Genomic DNA, 18608 nt, shown 5'->3' on the forward strand with positions numbered 1-18608 from the left:
CTGTGTTTAAATCCCTTTTCCAGTTGTCTGTTAAAACAGTGTACATCTCCTGGCTGGAAATAAATAGGACAAGGACAGTGGCATTGTATCTTGCTCCTGGCAACACAAGCTGCCTGGAAGCATGTGATTAGCTACATATCGTTACACAAAGAGGACTTGAAATTCACTTCTGATTCAATTCACTTGTCCACATTCACTGTTTACCCTGTGAGAGGTAGAATTAACAAAAAAATGTTAAAAATAAGATCAAAAGGTTTTAGAACTGACTATTGCTCTCTCTTTCTTTCTTTCTTTCTTTCTTTCTTTCTTTCTTTCTCTCTTATTCTTTCTCTCTCCCTCACCCTCTATATATAGACAGACAGACAGACAGACAGACAGACAGACAGACAGACAGACAGATAGATAGATAGATAGATAGATAGATAGATAGATAGATAGATAGATAGATAGATAGATAGATAGATAGATAGATAGATATTACAAAACTACTACAAAATGCTATATTCCAGCTCTACTTGATGTAGTACAGTCATTGGTGTCAGATAACCTCATCTCAAATCCTGGTCTTTCTGATTTACATCCACATGAATTTTCCATTATCAGCCTTGTTAGTTTTTTTTCACATTGGTCATGTTCTGTGCTAGATGGAGAAAGCAAAGAACACATTTGAGGTGTCACATGCCTATGATCAGTGGCTCTTGTCTTTTGTTTGTAGCACAATGGTACTGCATTGAGACTGGCGATTGTTCTTTCAGCTCATGCCCACCCAAGTTACTGCTTATTGCTTCCTAACAATGGCTAGGAAGCAAATACTCAACTTCTGTATAAAACAGCGTGATAAAATTCACCAATACTAAGGCGGTAGTGCAAAACCTTGCTCTAAAAATCAACCAAAATCGGGGAAGTCATTTTACTGTTTACTGAATACTTCAATATATTCCCTTACATTAATATTGATTTTGGCCACTTTATTCAGAGCAAAATAAATTTACAGGACTAGAAATTTGGATCAGTGCTGAATACAGTCCACATAACCTCACATCAACATTACTGTACCACAAATTATACATCCAGACCAGCTACTGATATAATAAACAATATTGCTCCAGCATGACATAGCATTGACAAATTATCGTGGTACTTGACTTGACTTGTCTTGACAAAAGGAATAAAACTGTTAACTATTTTCCTATAAAAGCACTCCATCATCACTGTGTGCAGCAAACTCTTAATGTAACTCCATGTTAGATAAATAGAACTTTTTAAAATGCAGTTTGGGTTTGAGCTAGCAAGGCATTCTGTCTTTCTAGCCAGACATTGCACACTTTGAAGCCATGGCAGGATGCAGAAGAAGGTGAGATTAACTAATTACCACCTGTGGTTAGAAGAAGGATGGACTGCTTTAAAGAGGATTAACTCGAGCTAAATGCCAGTGACACACTTTAAACATGAGCAAGGCAGATGACACAAAAGACAACTTGATCTAGCAGATTATATGTTATTAACTATTATATTATTATTCAATGCCTCAAAGAAAACTGTGAAAACCAAAGAAAAAAATATGACAAGTGGTTTTTATTTGTTTATGTTATTATCCGCTCTCCTAGGAATCTCAGCTATCACTCCATTCTGTAGCTGGTTTTAGGTCACAAGTGTCTTGTGTAAAATGGAATACATTTATTGCATAAAATTTTAATGTTAAACTGGCTAAACATATTTCAACACATTCTGTGAAATCCACATATCTGCCTCACGTTGACTGGTTAATCCTTATTCATGTATAAAACGGAACCTCGTCTATCTAGGGCTTCATCCCCTGATAATTGAAGGTAAATTGTTTGTAAATGTTTAATTAACATTAATGTTAGCTCACAGAGTTTATTCATGCTTAAACTGTATGTAATAACGGCCTCATTCTGTACTTTGTGCACTTTGTGTTGTAATTACATGTAAAAAATAAGATGCACCGGCACTATAAATACAACTCCACACTACACCACACATAACGTGGTGTTATTTTACACAGTATTTAGTGCTGATTACTACAGCTCACAAACCTCACCCCAGTAACATGACTCAATGGTCAATGACTAATCTTATTATACTGGTTTGTGGTTCTTTTATCTGTTCTTCATTTCTTAGTGTAATTATATGATTATATGTTGTTACAATGCAACTTAAGCAAACCTTTTTACAATAAAAGTAAATAAGTGATTTGATTTATGTAAGTTTTAGAATAGAAATGAAACATGATCGAATTCATCATCCTTTGTAACTTAACTAGGCAAGATTTTATTTTTTTTCTTAGTCAACTTCAACTTCAGTTTTAATTTCAGTGGCTGATGGGGAAACTGATTTCAGCTGTTATGTGGTAACAGGAAATACCTCGTCTTGTGGATTTATCATAACATTAAATCCAAATATAATCTGGGCTAATATGTGTCATGTGACTCAAATCTGAATACAGATAACATAGATAAGAAGTATCTGGTAGTTTATTCGCAAAGTCCTAGAGTGAGTGATTATAAAATATAAAAATTAGAATTGCTGGAAAATCACTGTGATTAAGGAGGGCTAAAATGTTTTAGGTATGTCAGGACAAAAAAGATATGATGAAGCCAAAATTAATGAATACTTTCTTCCTGCAAGACATTATTGGCTAGTTTAAAAAAAAATTATGGCTATTATTAAAATTATTCCTATGGTTTTTCTGTCTAAAAATGTCTAAATTCATGCTAGCTAAGTGTTATTTGTTATAAGTTAATGTCATGCTTGCCAATATGTCTAAACAACTAGTTTATATATATAAGTGTGATCAGTGTGATCAGGCAAATATGTAATAAATGTGACAGGACTAAATGATTATTAATTATTTCTCTTAGAGAGAAGGTTTAATAATGCGTACAAATGTAACTGAGCTTACCTGGAAAAGAACTGCTTCCCCATGTGTTATCTACAATTAAACAGAAAAAAAAAGACAAGGATTTACGTGTACGAGACCAGAAATTTTTCCCACACCATGAACAGCTTTCAGTAATACCTGTTTTTGTTATAGGATACATGTAAACCCTCTACTGGGACTTGGTTACAATAGCAGTGTCATTTCTCGGAAAGAAAAAGAAGGTTTTCCACCACATCTTTAGAACCAGAGCAAATGTGTATGACTTCTTATATTAATCATGGCCACCCACACAAAGAGCCACACCAGAGTTTTTATTTATGTATAAAATAACAGATTTTAACCTACTGTAAGAAAAAAAAAAAATACAGCAGATAATTTACAGTACATCAGCTTTAAGCATAAAAGAAGCAAATATTTCCTCACACAAATACAGATACAAAAAATTATGTAAATATTGTTAGTTTATTTTTGCACTCACATAACTAAAAAATATCCTCTGAGTCAAAATTGCAAATCTGCTAACAAATCATTAGCAGATAACATGAAATATTTTCACTACAAAATATGAATCTTAAGCTAGACAGCTAGCAAACACTGCTGATTGTTGTGGCATGTATTGCTAGGTTTGGCTACTAAATCAATTGCTATGGATATAACCATGCGGATGTAGAAACTTAACTTGTCTCAACCTGTGACAAACCCAGGCTAATCAAACAGTGAGCTAACTAGCAAGTTAGCTATGTGCTAACATCATCTACAGTACAATACAGCACAGCTGACATTTATTCTAAATTTACATCAACAGAGTTAATGAGCAAATATTTAAAATGAAGTCTGAGGGACTGTATTAGACAGAGAGTCCTACAGCAAGCCCTCTTAGTTCACATTAGCATAATACAGCAGCTTAGCCACTGTATAATACAGCAGTGTATAGCATAGCGTAGCCGTGTATGTTTGGGATGAAATGAGGGCATTTCTAACTTGCAACACTTACAAAAACCCAGAAGATAAATGACTTCTGCTCGCCATTATGAAATTAATACACAAACATCTTTTTAACACTCCCTTATCCAACAGTGCTTTTCGAAGAGGTCAAATTATTCCTGCTTTAGGCAGATTTACTACTTTGTTGTGGCTTTTAATAGAGAAAGATTGATAACCAAAAACAAGCATCCCGATCACAGATAACAATCAGGAAGCAATCCATCTAAAGACAAAAATTCAACTGTGTATACAGAGGCTACAGAGGGTCAGTGGCATGAATCCAGCGGGTTGTTACTGCTCTGTTTGCGCTGATCCTCTCTATTACAATATCAGTTTCCCAGCACAAATCACTCGCCTGGACACACATACCAGTCCTGATGAACTCAGACATCAGCAAGATGATGATAACATATGAATGTCAGGATAAATTACAGCATGATCTACTTTTCTGAGATATTGAAGGTTCAACATTTTTATAGATTTTTCTTCACATTTTCAGTGGTAAATATGTATTTTATTATATTAAATTAATCTAATTTATCTATTATTAAATTAATAAAAAAAGACTATTAAAACCTAAAACAAGAAGAAGAAAAAGAAGAAGAAGAAGAATGGTATTTTTATGTATATAATAGATGAGTGTGGGCATTTCCCTGAATAGTCCCTCTTCTCTCTCTCTCTCACTCACTCGCTCACTCTCTCTCCACACAAAAACACCTCTCATCAGGTAATAATAGCCCAATTAGAATAGGCCATTACCTACACATAGGGGCCTTCATTCTTGTCTGTCCAAACCCACTTATACCATACACAGGCTGGATATTGGCTCTGATTAGCAGCCAGCAGTGGCCAGCAGTGGCCATCAGCTCATATCAGCACCTGCTTCTCTTTCAAAGAGAAGCAGGTGCTGATATGAGCTGACGGTTCTTACTGAGTCGTTTGTGGATGCTTGTGTGTGTGTGTGTGTATGTGTGTGTGTGTGTGTGTGTGTTTAAAAAAGAGACCTCTTAACTCTGATGCTGAGTGCTGATGTTAGCTGACAGTGCTTACTGTGCAATCTGAAGATGATTTGTGTCGCAGTATTTTTGTGTGTGTGTGTATGTGCATGTGTGTGTATGGTCATTGTAACTCTTAATGTTGACATGTTGTCTTTGATGACCAAATGACCCTGTCAAGACATTCCCATGTTTATTTCCCAGGAGCACTGTTCAAGACACTGAGCTCTGCTATCAAAATGTAAAAAATTTGAAAGATGGAATCTGATAAAAAAAAACATTTGCTCTAATAAATTACCTCTGTCAGATCAGCATCCTGGATGTGGTAAAGAACTGTGTGTGTGTGTGAGAGAGAGAGAGAAGTGAATTGAGTGTTAACATGATCAGCACTTACCAGTCGGTTTGAGGATGCTGCTGCTCATTTCCTCCGTTTGCTCTGTCACCTTTTCCTTCCTCTCCTTGTGGCCGGTGCGTCGGCGATGGCGTCTCCGTCGTCTGTAGCTCTTCGGTACATGCACACCGATGTAGATTGTATGGTGGCCTGTGAGAGAGAAGTGGAGAAAATAAGACAGAAGTCTAACTTTCCCAAAAGCAAGGGAGGACAATAATATCTGTTAAATACTAGTAAAAGGATCACATTTTGCCCTGTTACAGTTAAGATCTTAAAAATTTGTTTTTAACCCAATTGATTATAGACAGAATGCACATTTATTCTTACCATCAGAAATGTACTGTAAGTGTAAGTATATAAAATATTCAGCTCTTTTTTTTTATAAACTTAAAGTTGTTTTGATGCATTTATATAATGAAAAATTCTTCTGTCAAAGTTAAGAGGAAATCACTTGTTTGGGATCAAAAATACCTGAATCTCTGTAATATAAATGTGAGTTGATCCAAACTCCATTGTGAATAGCACAAACCAGAATTAACCTTTTCTTACACAGACAGCTGTGAATTAGTCTACTAAATCTTACCATACACATCTTACCTCTGCTCCAGAGTGCCCCAGAAACTCTCAGTATGAGAAAAACTACCTATAATATAATTTAAAAAAGGGTTTACAGCCAATTACCCTTGCGATAAGCAACTCTAACAGAGGAAATGACATACAAGACCTTGAGGTCAGCAGCTGGGTGTCAATTGTTTCCTCATGGTCCACTGGGACAGCCATTTGGTGTTCTGTCCAAAGTGAGGATGTAAATAAATGCCAACTACTTCCTTCACAAAGTATACAGGAAATGGCTTCGTCATTCAAGAAGACATTCACAAAAAAATGGTCTGCTCCTCGTTATAAGGGCCTGCGACTGACCGTCTACGCAAATATTTTAACTGCGGAAAGGACAACAGGCTTTAGCAGGTAGTGGTGAACTTTAGGTGCTTAGGTTCTTCTCATGGAAACATGTTCCAGCTTTCTGTGCATAACCTTTGAGGACGTACAGAGGCACACTGATGACACACTGCTTCTCAAATCAGAGTGAGATGATGAGACGAATAGTTGACCTTAGAAAAGCTAGAACGCACTGATTGTTTTGTTTTGCTTCTTTTTTTTTTATTAAAACATACTCCTTATGGAGATTTCTTATCATCATGCACACAACAGATTATTTATCACACTGGCCTCCACACTGGAAACATTTATCACGCACATATGCAACTGTTATTCCCTAGGCTATGTTGAACTAAGACTTTATCTTTAATGACAAATTGTATGTTTTGTATGTGTTCCTGTTAGAAAGTTAGTCATTTGAAGGCTAACATTATTTGCATTTATATAGAGACTGCTTTAGTGAACCAGAGACTGTGTGTATTTAATGTGTATTGAAATGTACTGCAGTAAACAGTGGTCATGTCATGAAACAAACCAGGTCAGTAATAAAATAAAGCTTGTGACTGAAACATTATCAGAGCTTATCGAGTGGCGTCTTTGTTCAGCTTGCTTTCCAGAAACGATGGAACAAACAGATAATAAATAAAGGTTTTCCTTAAAGCTTGTAACTTAAGCTTCTTCTAAAGCTACATTATTTACCACTACATTAATTAAACCATACAGCCATAAAGTTACAACCTGAGTAATGTTAGCAATGTATGAAAGTAAGTAAGAAACTTGTTTAAATGTAAAACTAAATTGATCATTGTGTAATGATCAAAAATAAATCCACAGCCATTAGTGATGATTGCGATGAAACTGAACTTCATTTTCTAAATGCTAAAGATCAACTGAACTGAAATAATCGAACCTTCGGTCTTATGTATGAATTACACATCCTAAAAAAAAATTAAGATAAGATAAACTTTATGGATCCCTGACCTGAAAGAAATGTCACTTGTTCCGAGGGTACAGAATATAAATAAGAGCCATCAGTGGTAAAGTACAAAATACAAAAAAGTAAAGTAGATAAAAAGTAAGAACGCAACAATACAAGAAGATAGACTTAACAGTTATAACATTGTTGTTGGAATATTAACAATTTAACAAAGGCAGAGCAGGAGTAATTAATGCATTAGCATTCATTTTTGGCCTTATAATCTTGTATGGTATAATACAGACGTTAATGCAGGTTTAGTGTGTCATTCTATGTTGAATATTAGAAACTATAGTAATTAGTTTGTATATTAGTATTGCGTATTAGTAGCAATATTAACAATAGTAACTATTTTGATCATTTTTATGTACTGTATATGGACTTGTTGATAAAATGCAATTAGTTGTAGAGACTTGTTTATATTCTAAATGTATTAGATAAATAGTGTAATAACTTAGATTCTGCAAATTAATAAGTAAATACGTAGTTCTTAAAATAATACTTGGGGCTAGTTAAAAATGTATAATGTTCAATAAAGGTCAAAGAGCCATGTTTGAATCCGACATCATCAATAGCCAATTACTTATAGTTACATATCAAATAACTGTATATTTTTACAAGCATTAATACACTTGTATTGCAATCTACACACTCTTTTCAGTCAGTACATATATTTAATGAAACACTTACAGTACTACTTATTACTTATTAGCATAAAATGCTGAATTATAAGGGGTATATTTTCCGCTTTAGCTACTAAGTATTTACAGTATTACAAAGTATGTACAACTGATTAAGTGCGATATACTAATCTTTAAAATCCAAGTTATTACTGATTTATGTACACAGTTACTGCTGTACAAACCATGTAGTTTTAGATACAGTATGTTACTGTGTACTAAAGTCCATTATACATAGTAGGTACAAGAAATTTACCTTTTTATTGCCACTCACTTGCCTATTAAATATTAAGTGCCTGCCATGTTGTTAAATAAACTGCCAGGAGTAGGTTAAAAATTCCTTTTTAAAGTTGACAAAAACAGCCAGGAGGACGTTAACCCTGATAGTTTAAAAAGCTATTTCAATGTAAATTAAAGGCAATCTACATAGTCTACTAAGCCCTGTTAAATGTGATAACGTAAAGGTGTCACATTTCTCCAAGCATTTGTTCTCCAAGTCTTACTCAACTTATGATGAGTCAATGGTTAGATCTGAGCCATTAATTAATAACTTGATTTGATAAATATTATATTAGATAACAAACATTAACTGTTGCTGGGTCAGAAATTATGCAGACTATACAGATTAATTGACCGAAAAACAGACTGGTTAAGGTGCTTTTGCATCTATGGTAGATTTGTTATTGGGGAAAGAAAGGTTTGTGGGGCCCTTGCCTTTGCTTCCAATCAGAAACGTGTTATGAATATAAAATGTTGTTTAATGTTGATGTTTAATGTTTTAGGATGTCAAATATTGTATTTTTGAATGCTGGATTGTTTTCAAAGCTGCGTTTAAGAATGATCAGTTTACAATCCCTTAAAGGCATCCGGAATTAAATCCAATGTGAAAACATGTGGCGGTAGCTAAAAATGAAACAGTTCTAGGCATGTGCTAGGTAACCGATCTGCGAAATGACTCAAGTAGAAATGTAATGGTGCCAGGGGGGGGAGAATCACATTAATGGCAAGTGTGTAAAATAAGGAAAAGGGAGTGAATGTGAAAAATGGTAACAAAAGAAACAGGGAGGGTGGAAGGCGGCTTTGTACTGGACATCCTGTCCTTTTGGGCAAACCCATAGAAAGCAGTGTGAATTAAAGTGGCACACACGCACACAGACTGTCAGTGGTGAAAGTTAATAGCCGGAGTCTGGCTTCCAGAGCTCAGCACCTCTTGTTTCCCCAAATAACAGAGTTGCTGGAACATGGGGTTCCTCAAGAGCAACACAGATACACACTTCTTCAGCATGCTAATGCATTCACAGTGTAGTGTCTATGACTATTATCATTGTAGATATACAATAAATTGTGTCAAAATACACCTTTCTAATAGTACCATCAATACTTCTACAACGTCAAAATACACCTTTCTAATAGTACCATCAATACTTCTACGTCTACCAATAGCTGCAATTAATCTGATTCTTTTACAAATTATTTCACATTTCCACCTTATTCTTATTCGAACCAAGCTAAATATCCTGATACATCCTGTTATTGAGAAAACCTCTACACCTGCTCAGTCAGTCATTCAGTATGTAAATTATTATTGTAGACAGAATGGGGTGAAAAAGAACAACTATACTGACCTGGACACAATGACTACGGTATTTAAAATAAATCAAATATATCTAATATCTGAATATTGGTAAAGTTGCTCATACATAAACAGAACTTTATAAATCAAATTAAATTGAACTGAATTAAAAATAATCAATCTTTACAACTGTGGTGAGTAGAAAAGTATGTCAGAATGCAAAAGTTGAATTGTATGGAAAAATCAGTACCTGGATAACATTCAAGCATAATGATACAAAATACACATACAGTATATCCTGATTTTAACAGCGTATAGATTTATAAATATTCACAGCTCAACTTCAATTTAAGTAAAAAACGCCTTTTTTATTCATTCAGTTAGTCATCTTTAGTAGCTTCTGCATGGGATTCCAGTCCACCAAAGGACACCATGTACAAACATTCACACCTAGTGGGAATTTAACACAACCGATCCACATGCCAGCATGCTTCTGGGAAGTGGGAGGTGACTGAAGAACATGCACAGAAACTCCACATGGGAAGTGCCTATTTATAATATCATAAGAACAGGACAGAACATTGACCAGCTCCATAAACGTGTGTCCATTTTTATTCTCGTCATAAATACAAGTCTTATGGATGAGAATGTTTTGTCCTGCTTATTGTTTTTAAACGCAATGCATTCCTTCGGTATGGCTGATACATGAACTTGCGCTTGCCTCAAGTATACTTGGGGGCTAAGTAGAATAGGAAGCGTCCACCAAAAGTGATTTAGTTCCACAACCTGGGAACACTCAGTATCCTCTGGCAAAGGGAAACAGGGAGGAATCATGTGAGAGTTCATTCAGAGGTGAAAGGAAAAATCACAGCCATAATCCAGAAGCAACCTGGATATCAATATTAATCTAATCTCATACTAATTCGCTACTCATATGAGAAGATCCTTCAGGACAAATTGAAAACAATATAACCATTGCAAGACAACCTTGTGTGTACTGACAAAGTATTTAAGCTATGTGTTTTCTTAACAGAAGGCCATTAGTTGTTTTTTTTTTATCCCAAACCCTAAAATCTACTATCAAGACTCACTGACATTTCAGCTGTGTTTCTATAATGCAGCCTTTGTGGCTGATAGTGCACTGTAAACATTAGTAGATATGAATGTGTGCAACATTCCCATTGAATGTTAGCATCTGCTAACAGCTAACTAGCCTATTAACTAGCTTAAAATTATGACATGATGCATGGAGGTGACTTTTCTTTCTCCTTCTGATGCAGTATAAATGGTGATGTTCATATTACAAGCCTTATTGCTTTATTGCATTTTTATATAGATCTCTTGAGTGACATGATTCTAACAGAACTGGTCCAAATTGTAAAAGTTTATGTGCACTATTTGCATGCTTAAGAAACAACAATGGCCATTAGCTATGGCTCACAGCATGCGACTCAACAATCAGTGAGCACAAATAAGTAAATATGAATAGAAACCAAAGACTGCTTGAGCTGAAGGTCAGCTAACAGCTTGTCGGCAAGAAGGTGATAAATAACAATATTCTGTGGTTGTCACTATAACTTCTGTGCTAATTACAATTTAAGATGTCCCACACACACCTACACACAATCACACACATCTAGCCAAAGCTGGCACAACAACATACACATACAACGGGTGAATCGGATAAATAACCAATCTCAGACCCATTAACAAGCCTCTTATGTGTTAAGATTAATTCCAACTGCCGTTTTATCAAACATTAGCATCTGGGATATACTGTATCTCAGCCCAAACAACCTGACAACTAAAGATGTCTGAATGAAATGTGAACTGAATTAAAAGCTATACATGTAGACACATGTTTAAAAAAATCTCAGTAAAAGTCTGATTGTAATTTTTAATTCTGTTCATTCATTCATTGAGCAATTTAAAGAACTTAGTACAGATAATCCTGCTTTGGGAGAAAATTTGGGTGTAACACTGTTATGGCTCATAAATTATAGAGCAATTTAAAAAGAGATTCTGGGATTTAAGTCTAAATTACATTAAGCAGACAGGCAGTGAATTAAACACAATGCCATATGTTATCTGTTTGCTAAATGTATAATACTAAAGGCTGGACCAATTAGCAAGTGTTGAAAGTTAAAATGGCGAACTTTTGTACTGAATTTAAATATTCTGTAGATAAATAAATATGAATATATATATATCTTTACTGGGTTTGTTGAGCTAGTAGCTAGATAACTTACAAGGTTAACTCAATTAATGTAAAAAAAAATCACACTTTGACATGAATATACAATCTAGTTAAAAAAAATCATTTAAATATCTTACCTTCAACCTCCTCCTCATCACACACATGTTTGAGAAAGGATGCCCCTCTGTCCAACACGGCCTCGTCCTCCATCCTGTAATAGTAGAAGAGGAAGAAAGATTGCTCGCATTTTTCTTCTAAGGACAGCATGGAGCCGTAGCCCCTCGGCTGGTTAACCTGCAACATGTTACCAGCCATGTTTCCAGGTTAGCAGCTCACACTAACAATGATGGCGATCTAGCTTTGGACCTGGATCTAGGTGAAGGGGAGCTAGCAGGGGGTTAGATACTGGTAGGACATTGGAGGGTAATCCATTGGATGGGGGCAGGCTGAGAGTTCCTGTTAGATGCTAATTGACTGTGATGAGTCTCAAAGGTTCCACGTGGTCAGAAAACACACTTAGCAAGCTTAGACTCACGTGTTGCATAGAGGGAGACATCCTCTGACCTAAATAAGGAGACACACATCCGAACACACACCAAGAGAACAGACAGGTGGGTTGGCACATGGCTGACATGCAATCATCTACTCTGTAGGATTAGGTGAGCTTGTTTTGGGGTTATAATATAGAGCTCATTTCCTGTTTCAGGCTTTCTTATAATAGGTATAGCAGACATGTAATACATGCCATTTACTAAATAATATCTAGCTCAATTAAAAATGAAGGAGGTTCAACTGAAAGCAAGAGGAAGGTAGGCCAGGATTCATTTCCTATAACGTGTGTTATTCCACTTATACCACAGTTATGAGACTGCGCTCTTCATAATCTGTCAAAATCAAGCTTTAAATCCTGGTGGGTTATAAAGACTTATAACACTCAACATGAATATTTGCTCACTATTACTTTACAATTCCTATTATTTTACTGTAGTTAGCAAATAATCTACTCAGGTCTATTACAATAAACATTGCAAATATCACAACAAAAAAGGGACAAGGGATTTAAGGGGGTTATGGTGCTTTTTTACCTTCTCTGTAAGAACTTGACTGATAGCTGAGAACCAAGTCCAATAGCAGTGAAGTTCAGTTCAACAAAACGCAAACAATTCCAAACCTAAACACCGGATCATTTGAACCACTCAAAGAACTTTCCTTCAACGACATGCTCACCTCCTCAGATTGTTCACTCCAACACTCCTTCTAAAAAGTGCTTATGAGGCCATTTACAGATCCCTATTTAAGCGTAACTGTTCAATCTGCATAGAAATGGCCTTGCGTTAACCCTATTTTTGTTGGGTTATAGGCAGCTATAGGCAGGAGTGAAGCTGTTCACTCTAATAAGCTAAAACCCAGAGGTTCGGGGTTTCCTTGCAGAATATGACACATGTGCAACTGTGAAACTTTTTTAAGTGTAAACAGTCCAAAGACCAAATAAAACAGTCATGACACAATGGCAGTGTTGCACATAGTAGTATGGTATTACTAGGTACTAGTATGGTAGTATGATTTAAATTGAAATTTACAACAATCTCTGTGACCTACTTGTGAATAGATGTGTTCACTATTGGGTACTATTGAGATACTATTTGCATTTATATATATATATATATATATATATATATATATATATATATATATGTAATACATCTCAAACTGCTGCTTCCTGGTTTATCCAACTCAACCAACAGCACATTATTGCAGAATCGTGTTAATCCTAAGTATATGGTTTTATGAACAGATATAATATATAGCGGAGATTTGTTATCTGGGGGAGATTGAGGTATTTTTTTTTGCATTCTAAATTTCAGCTGTGTATTATCATATAAGTAAAATTCCCCATGCTGACCTGTTCGGCCAAAACTCATAAAGTAAAGTTAGTAAATCCTCAACGAGAACAAATAATATCTTTTGTATTGTTGACCTTCAAAACATAAGTCCTTGATATTAAAAGAAAAAAGAAATCTAGGGCACTTTTTAGTGTACATGATATTTGTAGTCGTTAACCAATAGTACAATAACCAACAAGCTTTGACAAAGCAAGCTAACATAGCAAGCTAGCTAGACAGAGTTAGGTTATATTTATCAACATTTTTATATAAATATGGGATTGTGATTCATAACAGCAAGCATGTCCATAACAGCAAGATGTAAATAATAGGACTTGTTAAACATCCAGTTTATGTTCATTTAAAAAACACATTGTTCAGTAACTAGTACGAATTATTCAGTAACTAATAGAAAAAGATGTAGTTAGAAGAGTGAGTAATGTTTGAACCTGATGACATATCCTGGGGTTTAAACTGTCACAAGAAGGTATTTTTCAGCAGGACGGCAGGTTTGTTTGAGGTTTTATTTGAGCCTTGCTAAAGCTGTTGTATCAGAGCAACTAGTCTGTCAGAGATGAGCATAGAGCATCCATACAATACTGATTTTAGACGTTAACAAAAGCTGTCCTCATGCTGTCTAGAGGATAGAACAGCCCAAGCAACAGAAATGCTGCTCACACATGCAGTCTATCAACATCCTGATATCGTTATACTGACGTCATCACAAAGCGCTGTCATAATACATATATGCAAATGTAATACTTGTGGATTTAAGTATGTATCTAAGTCTATAAGGAGTGAGTATATAAGGAAGTGGTAGCTCAGTGGTTAAATTGTTGTCCCTACTGATCAGAAGGTCTTGAGTTCATATCCCATCTACCATTCTGCCACCAATGGCCCCCTGAACAAGGCCCTTAACTCTTGATTGCTCAGCTATATAAATGAGATAAATGTAAGCTGCACTGTAAAAGGGTGTGTGCCGAATGCTGTAAATGTAAGAAAGTGGCAGTTTAAAATTTATGTAAGGTCTGGTGTAAAAAATTTATTTTATTATCCAATCAAATTGGGAGAAACATCAGGGTTGTTCAGTGTTATAATACCTAGAATATGTACCTACAATATTCTAGGAAACCATCTTGTGATGTGTTGTGATACTGATAAATCCTTATAGTGTTAGACAGAATCAGCATGAGACTAGTTAACATTTAAACACTTTTGCTCCTTCTTCATAACCAAATAATGCTAGAAAATTAACATAGCCAGGAAGGATGAATCTGTTTGATCTGATAGTAGTGACTGGACCCCTGAGACACACATCTCTTCTGTGTTCCAGATGCAATCATTCAAACTCGAAGAATGCGTTTACTTCTTAAAGACTGCACAGCAAACTTGTCCTTATGTCCCTGTCGACAAGATCATCAGAGCACATTTTCCTTACTGAGATTCAGCTAAAGATCGTATCCAAAGTGACCGAGTGCTCTGGAAATCTTTGGAAAGTCTTGAGGTTTTAACTTTCGAGTGAAGAAGCATTTCTCTTAAAAAAAAAAAGATATCAGAGGTAGCAAAAAGGACAATTATCAGCTGCAAAGTTAATACAGTTTATAGCTCATAAAGGTATTGTACAGAGCAATGTGTCTTCTAAACCAAGCAATAATTCTAATTTAGTTAATAATTAGATTTCAACTCCAACAAAGTTATATAACCCCTGACTAAAAGTCCCACATCATCACAGACAGCATTATTCAGTAACTACAGCAAATTGCTGAAGTATACGGAGTTATGCAAGGAGGGTATGTCAGTCTGAACCTAGATTCTTTCCCTCATACTTCTCTAAGCATAGTGCATGTAAGAAGAGAAGGAAGTAGATGAGAGGGAGAATGAGCAAGAGAGAGAGAGAGCGAGAGAGAGAGAGAAAGAGAGAGACAGAGAAAGAGAGAGAGAGAGACAAAGACAAAGAGAGACAGATACAGGGATAGAAATGTGTTTGTGTTTGTGTGGGTGAAAGAGAGTGTGAGAGAGAGAGAGAGAGAGAGAGAGAGAGAGAGAGAGAGAGAAAGAAAGACAGTGAGAGAGAAAAAAAGAGTCTTTGCCACTTACACACTTCTCCTGAGTCAGCGAAATGGCAAAGAAAGGCTATTACTATGGAATATCTGTTTACATATAAACAGCAAAGCTTCCGAAATTGCTGTTTCCACAAACCGTATCAGTTCTCCAGAGAACTTGAGAATGCAAACTTCAGAGTAAAACTTCCTAACTAAAACTGCATAAAATATAAAAGGTATGCATTTATGACAATTTATTAAACATGCAGGTGGACGTGTCTAGAGCATCAGAAATAAATTATTAAACGATTTCTGAGTTAAAATGTTAATTAAGCACATGATGATTCAGTCCATGATATATAATCATATCACACTATGATATATCAGTATCACAGGGCATGACATCATAAGATGGTTCCCAAGAATATTGTACGTAGGTATTCTAAGTAACACTGACTAACCCTGTTATTTGATTGGATAATAAAAAGTATAATCTCATTATTATTATTATTATTAGTAGTAGTAGTAGTAGTAGTAGTAGTAATAATAATAATAATAATAATAATAATAATAATAATAATAATAATAATAATAATAATAATAATAATGTTGTTGTTGTTTTGTTATTGTTATTATTAATAATATTATTAATCATGTCCATGCATACAAGCACTTTTATGAAGGTTCACATGTATCGATTACACCTCCGTTGTGCTAAAAATACTCAGATGTTTGCTCTGGCCCTCGCTAGTTTTCTGCCTCCCCCAAAACTCCAATGCCACCTATGGAACAAACCCAGAAAAAACAAGCCTTCTGCAGGCAGGACTGCCGGCATTAAAGGTCCCACTGCCATTAAGTTTAATAACAGTATACCATAATCCTGCTGAATGTGGCATGTTGCTTCATGTTAGCATTTGTTCTGACAGCACTGAAACACATCCACACAACTTCAATAAGACTCTGAGAACCTCGGGGTGAAAAAAAAGGCATGCACTGATGACTGTAATATAGACATGTACATAACATTCTAAATGTACACTGCATTACACCTGAACGCACAACAACAGTGTCACAATTGTTGCACTCCTGACTGCAACTACCGTACACACTCCAGTTCTCGTGTCAAGACATGGCTCTTTCTCTCTCTTTGTGAGTGTGTACGTGTGTGCCTATGTGTGTATGTGTGTATTATACTGTACCTGAATGCTAGCTCTCAAATTAGTTATGGTTTTGTGTGTCGGTTCTAATTCTGAACTTGTATCACCGCCAGATCCTTTTACAGCTCTGTGCTGGGATCACATTCTACATTCCTGTGCTGAAAGCCATATATGCATAGAAATTTAACTGACAAATCAATGAAGTTTAATCCATAATTGACCAACTAAGTTTTAGGATCAACACAGATGAGGAATAATTTATTAATGTGAAATTGGTGGTTCTCATTTAAGGAATAACTTATTAATGTGAAATTGGTATTTGTAGTAGGGAGAAAAAAAAGAGGTCACTTAAAACCTGTCACGTTAATTATTCATCGTTTGACTATTTTGTGGGAAATTCATTTCAAATCAGAGTTGTATACGAGTCAGTCAACTAATTCTAATGCCATCTTCAGCTGGTCATTTGTTTAAGGATTGAGATATAAGGATTTTAAGTAGAAGCTCGTTCTAAAAGTCAGACTCAAGAGCTGTCTTTGAGGCAAGAAAAGCAAAAAAAGAAACTGTTGCTTAACTTCCGTCTTAGGTGCTTTTTTTGGTCGATGTTTAGAAATCTTCAATACAAAGCGTGAGGAAGTACATTCTTACGCAACATGCATAGAATTCTATATCACAGAGTTTTCTAAATATTTGCATTATTACATCAGCTCTGCTGTGCCGAAACACTGAAATCACCTTGTATGATCTTTTACACAATGCTTCCACAGCCATTTACTCAGAAATCTTCTAGGTGTTCATTCACCACAGTGCACAAGCCATAAATTACCTGAATAAATGCAAGTTCAGTTACATGATAAAGGACTTCAATCTCATGAATGCTCCATATCTGTTTGTCTGTCTGTCTGTGTGTATAAATATGCAGCATATTTGGACTCCACTTCTAAAATTAAACACTGACTGTATTCATTCAACCCAGGAGCTGTTGCTGTAACCTGAGAGTAGAATTTTTGAACACAGCCCAAATGAATGCAGCGTTGACTTACTTGGTCTTTGCCCCGCTCATGTTTTTTTGTATCTAGACGATCATTCAGTTTTAGTCCAGCTGTTCTTCTTTCCTCTGCTACAACAAGCAAAAGACAACAATGACTTCCTGTACATATGCACCTGAAAAGCGAAGTAAACACATGCAGCGGATTTAATATGAGCTCAATATTCCTGGGGAGCAAAAGTTCACAGAAACTAACCAGGATAATAACAAAGGGGAGGAGGGAAGAGGAGGAGGAGGACGAAGAGAGGAAGATTCTACATCTACATTAAGACAAAGAGAAAAAAAATATTACCTTCAGTGTTTTTTTTATTATTTATTTATTTAATTTTTTTTTTTTTCTTCCGCAGACCTTTAGGTCGACACGTGAACTCGCACTTTTCCGCTAAAGCGCGTGAAGCCTCGACGTCTCCGGGTTCATATTTGAAGCGTCACTCATCCGAAAACGTCACGACAAGAAGTGAGACGTCAGTAGAGAAAAAAAAGGGGGTGGGGGGGGGGGGGGGGATATGTGACAGCGCGAGCTCACCTGTGTTAGAGATGAGAGAGATGATCCTGAACAACAGACAGGTGAATAAACCACACAGGTCTCCAACACTGAACCTATCATTAGTAATAATAATAATAATAATAATAATAATAATAATAATAATAATAATAATAATAATGATAATAATAATAACTATAGACTATTCTTTTACTCACTTCTAAGTAAACACTCTTCTTACTCTCAGCCCTATATATATACACACACAACATACTGGTGTACTATTATATTGTCATATTATCATATTATATTGTATAGCTGGTGTATATATATATATATATATATATATATATATATATATAT

The 18608-nt window shown here is 35.5% G+C and overlaps 1 protein-coding gene across 5 annotated transcripts in view; it reads right to left on the reverse strand.

The window, feature by feature from the left end:
- Window positions 1-18204, reverse strand: part of slc4a4a (solute carrier family 4 member 4a) — a 52736-nt gene extending 34532 nt beyond the window's left edge. For 2 of the 5 annotated variants that reach the window (XM_060883040.1, XM_060883037.1), the window contains exons 1-5: window positions 18054-18204; window positions 17757-17877; window positions 11772-11845; window positions 5276-5422; window positions 2924-2953 (exon numbers count right to left, since the gene is read on the reverse strand). In XM_060883040.1, coding sequence (XP_060739023.1) covers window positions 2924-2953; window positions 5276-5422; window positions 11772-11845; window positions 17757-17776 — 271 coding nt within the window. In that variant the 5' untranslated portion in view covers window positions 17777-17877; window positions 18054-18204. Of the gene's footprint in view, window positions 1-2923; window positions 2954-5275; window positions 5423-11771; window positions 11846-17756; window positions 17936-18053 lie in introns of those variants that run through there. The other 3 variants (XM_060883039.1, XM_060883041.1, XM_060883038.1) reach the window with 3 other exon arrangements.
- Between the last annotated feature and the right edge of the window lie 404 nt (window positions 18205-18608).

This window comes from Tachysurus vachellii, chromosome 12 (assembly GCF_030014155.1).
Source record: "Tachysurus vachellii isolate PV-2020 chromosome 12, HZAU_Pvac_v1, whole genome shotgun sequence".
Lineage (NCBI taxonomy): Eukaryota > Metazoa > Chordata > Actinopteri > Siluriformes > Bagridae > Tachysurus > Tachysurus vachellii.